Source organism: Leptopilina heterotoma, unplaced genomic scaffold (assembly GCF_015476425.1).
Source record: "Leptopilina heterotoma isolate Lh14 unplaced genomic scaffold, ASM1547642v1 Lhet_396, whole genome shotgun sequence".
Taxonomy (NCBI): Eukaryota; Metazoa; Arthropoda; class Insecta; order Hymenoptera; family Figitidae; genus Leptopilina; species Leptopilina heterotoma.
The window spans coordinates 516131-526547 of record NW_025111061.1 but is presented as its reverse complement, the minus strand read 5'-3'; the positions used below and the strand labels follow the sequence as shown (position 1 = coordinate 526547).

General features: G+C 27.0%; 1 protein-coding gene across 1 annotated transcript; it reads left to right on the top strand.

Moving 5' to 3' along the window:
- The first annotated feature begins 6143 nt into the window (after positions 1-6143).
- Positions 6144-9779, top strand: LOC122506103. The gene is made up of 5 exons (XM_043618098.1): positions 6144-6247; positions 7183-7225; positions 7825-8026; positions 8807-8983; positions 9615-9779. Exons 1-5 carry the CDS (start codon positions 6144-6146, stop codon positions 9776-9778), a joined length of 690 nt encoding a protein of 229 aa, XP_043474033.1. The 3' UTR covers position 9779.
- Positions 9780-10417: the final 638 nt, after the last annotated feature.

Here is a 10417-nt window from a genome sequence, read left to right as displayed (position 1 = left end):
AAATGCGTTTGTTTGAATAAAATTTAATTAATTTGTAGGTTTTTTAAAAAATGATGATGATGATGATGATGATGATGATGATGATGATGATGATGATGATGATGATGATGATGATGATGATGATGATGATGATGATGATGATGATGTGATGATGATGATGATGATGATGATGATGATGATGATGATGATGATGATGTGATGATGATGATGATGATGATGATGATGATGATGATGATGATGATGATGATGATGATGATGATGATGATGATGATGATGATGATGATGATGATGATGATGATGATGATGATGATGATGATGATGATGATGATGATGATGATGATGATGATGATGATGAGATGATGATGATGATGATGATGATGATGATGATGATGATGATGATGATGATGATGATGATGATGATGATGATGATGATGATGATGATGATGATGATGATGATGATGATGATGATGATGATGATGATGATGATGATGATGATGATGATGATGATGATGATGATGATGATGATGATGATGATGATGATGATGATGATGATGATGATGATGATGATGATGATGATGATGATGATGATGATGATGATGATGATGATGATGATGATGATGATGATGATGATGATGATGATGATGATGATGATGATGATGTGATGATGATGATGATGATGATGATGATGATGATGATGATGATGATGATGATGATGATGATGATGATGATGATGATGATGATGATGATGATGATGATGATGATGATGATGATGATGATGATGATGATGATGATGATGATGATGATGATGATGATGATGATGATGATGATGATGATGAGATGATGATGATGATGATGATGATGATGATGATGATGATGATGATGATGATGATGATGATGATGATGATGATGATGATGATGATGATGATGATGATGATGATGATGATGATGATGATGATGATGATGATGATGATGATGATGATGATGATGATGATGATGATGATGATGATGATGATGATGATGATGATGATGATGATGATGATGAATTATTGTATATTATGTATTTAATATTTATAAATGTAAATAAATTAAAATATTTATAACAATGTCAATGAACTTCTTTATATACTTACTAACTGAAGATTCTTTGTTGGCACCAAAGTCTTTTAAATTAATCAATTTTATTTGTTGAATTTCTTCATCATCATTTTGGATGAAATTTTCATTTAAAACGGTGACAATAGTGTTCTCTTTTATGATCAATTGATATTGTTGGGTGCCTTCATTATATCTATTGTGCACGAAGATTGCTGTTGCGCCATCAATGTGAATCACCTTTTTAAAAATAAATAAATTTACAAATTTCGAACATAAATTATAAATATTTATAACTAACTAACTATAATAATAATAAATAATTATATATATGGGACATTCCACGTCAACACGGACAGAGCTCTAAACAAAAATTGCTTTGATGGATTTAAACGTTCTAGGGCTTAAAAGATTTCTACGTTCATGTACTTTAAGATGCCGATGGGCGTTTTTTGCAAAATTCCATTTCCGATGCCAATAGAACTGTCAAAAGTCAAAAGGTCCAAAAATCTCAAAATACTTTTATGAATTAAAAGCAAAAAACGAGGTAAATTATTCTGTAACTCATTCTTTATCAGTTTTTAGGGTTCCCGAATATAAATCTAAAGTTTTTTTTTTAAATCCAAAATGGCGAATTCAATATGGCGGACAAAATTCAAATTTGATCAGATTCGATTAAAACTTGTTACTCGGGGGTTTTTAGGGTCGCTGATTACGAATCTGAAGTCACTTTTTAAAAATTCAAAATGGCGGATCCAATATGGCGGAAAAAATTTTCAAAATTGATCCGATTCGCTTAAAACGTGTTACTCGGGGGCTTTTGGGGTCGCAGATTATGAATATGAAGTTACTTTGTAGAAATTCAAAATGGCGGATCAAATTTTTTAATTTGATCAGATTTAATTAAAAAGTGTTACTCGGTGGTTTTTAGCGTATCTGATTATGAATTTGAAGTCTCAAACACAAAGTAACTTCATATTCATAATCTGCGACCCCAAAAGCCCCCGAGTAACACGTTTTAAGGGAATCGGATCAAATTTGAAAATTTTTTCCGCCATATTGGATCCGCCATTTTGAATTTTTAAAAAGTGACTTCAGATTCGTAATCAGCGACCCTAAAAACCCCCGAGTAACAAGTTTTAATCGAATCTGATCAAATTTGAATTTTGTCCGCCATATTGATTTCGCCATTTTGGATTTTTAAAAAAAAACTTTAGATTTATATTCGGGAACCCTAAAAACTGATAAAGAATGAGTTACAGAATAATTTACCTCGTTTTTTGCTTTTAATTCATAAAAGTATTTTGAGATTTTTGGACCTTTTGACTTTTGACAGTTCTATTGGCATCGGAAATGGAATTTTGCAAAAAACGCCCATCGGCATCTTAAAGTACATGAACGTAGAAATCTTTTAAGCCCTAGAACGTTTAAATCCATCAAATCAATTTTTGTTTAGAGCTCTGTCCGTGTTGACGTGGAATGTCCCATATATATATATATATATATATATATATATATATATATATATATAAATAATAATTGATGAATAATATAATTATATTTATATTAATTATAAAATACTATTATAGTTAATAATAATTATAAACTGATCACAGGAAAATAATGTTATTATTAAATTAGTTTTTACTATAATAATTAAAGTAATTTACATTTATTTCAATAAATTTTTCTATTTTAATTAGTAACCTAATCACAAAACTAAAACTGTCATAAATTTTATTTAAGGTGAATAATTATTATGATAAAAAATGTTTGCAGAATAAGTTTATATATATATACATTAATTTTCAATAATTAAATTGTCAGATATAAATTAATTTTTCAAATTTTTTTCAGAATTTTTTTTTTTAGGATTCTTAAACATTTTAACTATTTCTCTATATAAATTATGTAATATTAAGTTTTTTCTTGCAATTTAAAATTCTTTGTGTCTAATTATAATAGAAAAAGATAACTTACATTTCTCAATCTTATGAGAGGTTCAATTCCATTGATCAAGTCGTTCCAAACAGCGATTTTGCATTTTTGTCCTGTTAAATTTTTTATATAAAAACAAAAAACTTTCCAATAATCCTCTTCTTTTTTCTCTTCTTTGTCTTCTTTTTTATCAAAATTATCATTTTTTTCTTTTTCTTCTCCACCAGTTTTGGCGCTGTTATATCGCAGACAAGCCCAACGATTTCACTGTAAATATAACATCAAAATTAAAATGGAAATTATAGGTTAAATTAAAATTATAGTATAGTAAAATTATTTTAAAAAAGTAATTGCTATTATGGTAAAATAAAATGCTTTTAATAGTAAAGAATTAATTAATATATATGAAAAATATTATTACACTTACACGGTCGAGTTTCCAATTTCAATATTCTGGAACACTTCGTTTGAAGAAAACTCTATTTCCTCTTCGTCAATTAATTCTAAATGATCCATTTTGTAATTTAATTTAATACAATACAATTTACCAAAATTATCACTGTTTTCCGTAATCACAAAAGAAAATATGGCGAAAAAAAACAAAAAAGGATCATCATTCCCATGACAACCAATTTCAATTTTTTGTTTCACTGAATCGAGATATTTCGAGTTCGAGTATGACATCAGATCAGGCATCAGATGGAGGGAAAACAAACAGACGACACAATACAATTCTCTTATGGGAAACCAATTTTGAATTTTCTTTTCTCTTTTCAATATTATGGAGATTTAATGGATTTTAAACACTTTCTATAATTAATTACATATATGTAATTGAAACGAATTCTTTTATAAAATAATTGTAGTGGAATTAACACTTTTCAATTCACAGGAACTTTAAAATATGCTGAAATGTATATTTTTGAGGTTAATAATGTTTGTTTACCCTACTAAAAATAAAATCAGGAATGGTCAGACAAATGGTCAGGCCGCCTGACCACTTTAATCCAGTTTTCTTACGATTCTGGATGGATCTCGTCAGAAATCTATCACAACTGATTAGGAGGAAGTTTAAAGTGGTCACAAGTTTGCTACTATCCCCTCCTCTTTGTTGACCCCGCCCATAATTGGTGACTATTTGAGACCATTTGTATCTCATTTTTGACCATATTTTTAAGCCATTTCTGTTTTATTTATTTAAACAATATGCAAAAAGTTGCAACAAATTAATTTTAAAAAATATATTTTATTAATTAATATCAGTTTGTTTACATACGGAACAACTTGAAACTAATTCCCGGAATTAAATTACAATTTGGACTCTACGGGGATCGAACCCCGACGCATGACCTAACCTAGTGCCTAAACTAACTGCCCTAACGACTGCGACTACCGAACCGACTTACATATTTCTGGATTCAACTGTCTATATAAAGAGCAACTGTAAAATAGTAAAATTCAATTACCAATATTATCAATAAATCAGAATAAACTGTTAAATAACTTTTATTAATTAATTATATTTCAATTTAGTCATAATAGGTTATGTGAATTAATAAAAAATAACATTATTATTTGAATCAATAATAAATTAAGTCTTAACTTTACAATTTGGAATGTTTCATAAACTATAATACGAATACAGATTAATAATAATTATTATTATATCTGCATTTAAAATGAATTTATTATTAGTATTTAATATTAATTTAATTTAACATTATAATTTATAATAATAATGAATTATTAATGCAATATTGAAATTTTTATAAATTTTAAATTTAAATTATTAATAATCATTATAATAAGAAATTATTCTATTAATGATTAATAATAATTTTAATATAACTGTATTTCAATTATAATGCAAATAATTCTCATAATAAGTACTGACTGGTATAGTAAATTACTAATATTATGAAACAAAATTTATTATTAATTAACTATATTAAATAATTACAAGTAAATATACATACATATTAAATTAATATATTATAAATATACATTAAATAAATATATTAAATAATGTTAAAAGAATGGTCCGAATGTTTTGATTTATTTACCTACTTTTGCTGTATAATTAATTCAATAATTATACCAATTTGAAAAATGAGAACTTTTGTTAAGTTAAAAGAACAATTTTTATAATAGAATAATGTATTCTGAAATGTAAAAAATAAATTTGAAAGATATTAATATGTATATATAAATTTTCATGAGACTTTACCAAAATTAGAAAGATGTACCAAAATTTTTATAGGTTATGTGTTCACACATTTCAGAAATAGTCAAGAATTTCAGAAATGGTCACAGCTTCGAAAATGGTGGGAGTAAAGTGGGAGGAGCTTGGAAAGTATTTGGTTAGGAATGGTGAGAAACGTTCGAAAACGTCAGAAGTGGTGAGACTGTTCAGGAATGTTCAGAAATTCTGACCATTCATGACGATTCCTGATTTTATTTTTAGTAGGGTACAACTATTTTCTCTGGTTGTTTCTGACATTTGCTCTCTCAGCGCTCTGAAAATACGAAACGTGGTTAGTTGGATTAGCGGAATTGTGAATTTTTATTGGATAAGACACTAAATTGATTGATTTTCAATTCCCCTAATCCAACCAACCACGTTTCGTATTTTCAAAACGCTCAGAGAGCGAATGTCGGAAACACCCTTTATGTATGATCGAAACTAGAGATCTCAGTCTCGAGCAGGGTTGGGCACGTAAAATATATTTTCATTAATAACGCGAATCTTACTGTTAAATGCGTCATTAAATTATGAAACATTTTATTATTTGTTTATTATAATTGTAGTATAAAATCTAATATAATATAATATTGAGAATAAAATTATTTGTAATGCTTTATTTATATTCTTATATACAACTTTTTAAATAGACGCGCTTAAATCTATCAAAAAAGAATTATTTTCGAGGCAGGCGCAGTTGCATCTAAAGGCATATTGTGCGACTGTCGTTGTCAATTAAAAAATGAAAATCGCATAACCTCTAACTTCTTTTTTAGTAAGATCAAGCTTCGGTCTTTTTGATCGACATTCAAGATAGGAGGACGCGTTTTTCATTTTCCTATAGAAATTTCCAAAATTATATTTTGTCAAAATGGATCTTAAAGTTTTAAGTGATTTATTAAAGTTAGATACTAACGGAGTAACTTTTTCGAGTAATCAAATGTTCAGGGAAATTAAATTGTACGATACAACGATGTAAGTATGGATAACCTCTAATTTAAAGTTGAAAAATATCCCAGTAAAAAAAAAAGTATTCAGAATAGAGAAAAAGTATTGGTGGAGACGTTCGGTGAATGCGTTTTCGCGACAAAACCGTATTGGTGGGTCACGGTGAATACATTTCGCTTACCGTGAATACTTTTTTTTTAAACTCTCGATTTAAAGATTCCTAAGCAAAGTTGAGAATATTTATAAAGAGCGTAAGTGATCTGAAGTATAAAAATGACGATTGCGAGAAGGAAATAAGAAATTTTGAGAAAAAACGAAAAATTAAATGTGACAAACCTACAGCGTATGATGATGAAAAGGAACATTGACGATACCGACAGAAACTTGAGAAATCCAAGTAAATGTATGTGAAACAGTAAGTTCCACCGGTAACGTCAAAGTTCCTTTTAATCATCATACGTTGTAGGCACAGAAAAGCATATGGTAATTGATCAACATTTGACAATCTGTTTGTCACATTTAATTTTTCGTTTTTTTTTAAATTTCTTATTTCCTTCTCGCAATAGTCATTTTTATACTTCAGGTCACTTACGCTCTTTATAAATATTCTCAACTTTGCTTAGGAATCTTTAAATCGAAAGTTTTTAAAAAAAGTATTCACGGTAAGCGAAATGTATTCACCGTGACCCACCAATACGGTTTTGTCGCGAAAACGCATTCACCGAACGTCTCCACCAATACTTTTTCTCTATTCTGAATACTTTTTTTTTTACTGGGATATACATATTATTAAAAAAATTGACGCCATTGACGAAAATTTGAAATAAAAAAATTATACTTATACTATTTACTTTATAAATTCATAAACTATGATAGAAAACAAATAATTTTAATTTTTTCAATAAAAAAAACGCATGCGATAAAAAAATTAAATTTTTCTTATTAATTAACTTCCTTTTTAGTGAAGTGATCGGCTTTATCGACGAAATCAAAGACTTGGAGGCGGTAGGACAAAAAAATCGAAAAGTACTTCGCTTTTTTTTTAAATAATAATTTGGGTACGAGAGTCCAAGTGGCTGCATGGAACGAGGAAGCTGTTAGAATTTCTACATTAATCAAAACAAATTTGGTAAACAATTATTATAAGCTTATAAAAAAATTTCTACTCAATTCTGCCAAAAAATTTTCCATTACATTCAAACAAACTCTATCGAAAAACTTTAAACATTAAAATTTGTTAAAAAACGTCTCACTTTTATTTCTATAATTCTAGACGATTTATTAATACAGCACAAAAAAATTCACATGAACTTAATTCTTCCCTAAAAAATTAATATTTTTTATATTCTTCTTCTTATATAGATATGGCTTCTTTTTATATTGAATTTTTAATTTTATGCTATTAAATAAAACATCAGAAAAATTGTCTACAATTGAAAACATTTTACTTGAAGAAATTGTTTTTATTTTTACGCGAACATACAAGAAAAATATATCACAATTTTTATATTCTCTTTATGTCCGCCCAATTAAATTTTCCGCATGGTAAACCTTTATATTGTTTTCATATTTAAAAAATTATTTATTTTATATCTCTTTTTCAGATTGTTCATATTGATGGCATTTCAGCTAGACCTATTGCTGCAGTTTTCAACAAAGGGACAACATCTTATGAACTTTTGTGCCAATCGAACACCATAATTAATATTTTTGGAAAGCAAACTTTAGAAACTTCGAAAACTTCTATAGAATCATTACCTTTAGTAGGCTTTAATGATTTAGGAAAATATAGTGGAAAAACTATCAGTAAGTATAAATTAAGTAATATTTTAAATAAATTATTCAGTTATTTAAATTATTTTAAGTAATCTAATAAATATAGGATGACCAACAAATTTTGAAATATAATTAAATCCTTCAAGAAATGTGATGTAATTTTTGACCAGTTCGTTTATTCCTTAAAAATGTTTATTTATTTATTAAAAATTTTAATAGTTAAATACTTAAATACTTGTAGTTGATAAGCAGACACATAAACCGACTTTTTGGTACTAGAAAAAATTTGTCAGAATCACATTTTAAGTCTTTTTTGAAAGTTTCAATAAATTTGACCAAAAATTTTTTCAATGTATTTTGTGCGGGGTCCTTTTATATCAAATTTTTCACATTTTTTAAATCCTAATATGTAATATATTTTGTCTAATTCTTGATCTCTTTCAATTCAAATAATTTTTTGAATACAGTCTGTCTAAAGATCAGGAAATAAGATTAATAAAAAATCTGGGAAAAAGTAAAAAAATTTCAGGGAAAAATCAAGATATTTTTTCTGAATCTTCATTAGACACCCAGTTATATGATTTTTATTTTAGTTATAACCATATGAATATTTTTTAATGCGTATTTTTTATTTTTATCAAAATTAATTAATTTAGAAAATCATGATAGAAAATTCAATTTTATTTTACAATTTTAATGGCTACTGTACACAAAATTTAAAGTTTTATTATGTATAAAATTAATTCAATTAGTATCATTTATTGACTATATATTTATAAAAATTGATCAATTTCATTAATTTCTTAATAGGAATCAATGGATTTTTAAAAACCGTATTCAAACAGAGCGACAGAAGAGAATCGTATCTAAGTGGTTCAATCACAGATGGCGTTCACAATTTAGAAGTCAGATTAACCGATCGTAACTGTGTCGTCGAACTTGCTAAGGGAGATCCCATTCAAATAGGAGGAATCATGAATTTTACAAGTAAGTTACATATTTAATTATTTAGGATAGTCTATGTCAATTCGACATATTACATTTGCTAATTTTGATGTAGCCCGAATTAAATTAAAAATTTTGTATGCCACAAATGAAAATTGTGATTTTCTGACGAATGATCGAGCATAAAACTAGTGTATCAATATAAACTTCCAATTGTTAGAGATATCAATATGTCAAAATTATAATATATATAAAGTAGCTACAGTGGAATTTTTATTATGTAAACTATATACAGTCAACTCTCGATAAGACAAACTCGATGGGAGACCGAAAAAACTTTGAGTTATCAAATGTTAATAATGCTTATAAGGAATGAACGGGACCCAAGAATATTACTTTGACTTACCGAAAAATTTGAGATATCGCGCTTTGTCTTATTGAGAGTTGACTGTATTATTCAAATTGTTAATTCGAAATGTGTAAGAACTTTTTTCGTATACTTCAACCTAAACGTTTATTTTTATATCTATTCGTACAAAAATCTTATGGAAAAATTGAAATCAGGTTATCTATCGATTAATTTTTAATATGAATTGTATTTTTTCTGTTTAATTATTAATACTTTTAATAGTGTAAGTTTTATTCTTCATTAATATATATTTATATATTTCAGATGTCACATATTTTGCTGTCAACAATTACAGTAATGTTTTAAAAAGGGAAAAAGAGCCGAAAATGTCATTAAAATTATTACTTAAAGCTTCAAAAATGATAAAAAGAGTAATTGAAAATGAATCAGACGAACAACAAAATGCAAAAAAAATTGAAGCAAATTAAAAGTCGCATTGTCAATGCATACTTTTTACTAATGTTAAATATTTTTTTTACCTAATGCAATTTTATTATCGAAATGCGAATCTGAAGATTAAAAGTTTTTTATTTCAAGCCCCAAGAGGAATTCATTTAATTTTTTACTTAAAATATAAGCGAAAATTATTGTCAATTAATTGTAATATAATTGTTAAAATTTTCAAAAAATATATTTAATGTATATCTACACATAAGTATAAATACACTGAAAAAAAGTGCTGTTGAATCAAATATCTCCATGCTATTGAATTCCCCGTCATTGATTCAATGACACATTTATTAATCGAAAAGTATATTGCTTAAAATGAAAAAATTAAACTGTTTAAATTAAAAGTACGGTACTGTAGAATTAATGATATTGTGCAAATTGTTTCTATAGTTCATCTATATATAGCAACAGAATAATTTATTGCTTCTTTGACATTATTCATTTGAAGCATCTAATAGGTAAATTTGAAGAAAATGCGTGTAAATTTAAATCAAATGAAAAATTGTTTGCTCTAAAGAAGCGCGCTCTGAAAACGAAAGCATATGCTTTCGTTTCAATGAGTGGTGCTATTGCGGACTGCCTATAGCATATGCTATAAAATTAAGAACACTATGTTT

What these genes read in the sequence shown, in the direction of transcription:
- LOC122506103 (XM_043618098.1), top strand. Translation starts at nt 6,144, where the DNA reads ATGGATCTTAAAGTTTTAAGTGATTTATTAAAGTTAGATACTAACGGA. An exon ending in ATATAGTGGAAAAACTATCA is followed by an intron (nt 8,027 to 8,806) that starts GTAAGTATAAAT and finishes ATTTCTTAATAG; the next exon opens with GAATCAATGGATTTTTAAAA. An exon ending in AGGAATCATGAATTTTACAA is followed by an intron (nt 8,984 to 9,614) that starts GTAAGTTACATA and finishes TATATATTTCAG; the next exon opens with ATGTCACATATTTTGCTGTC.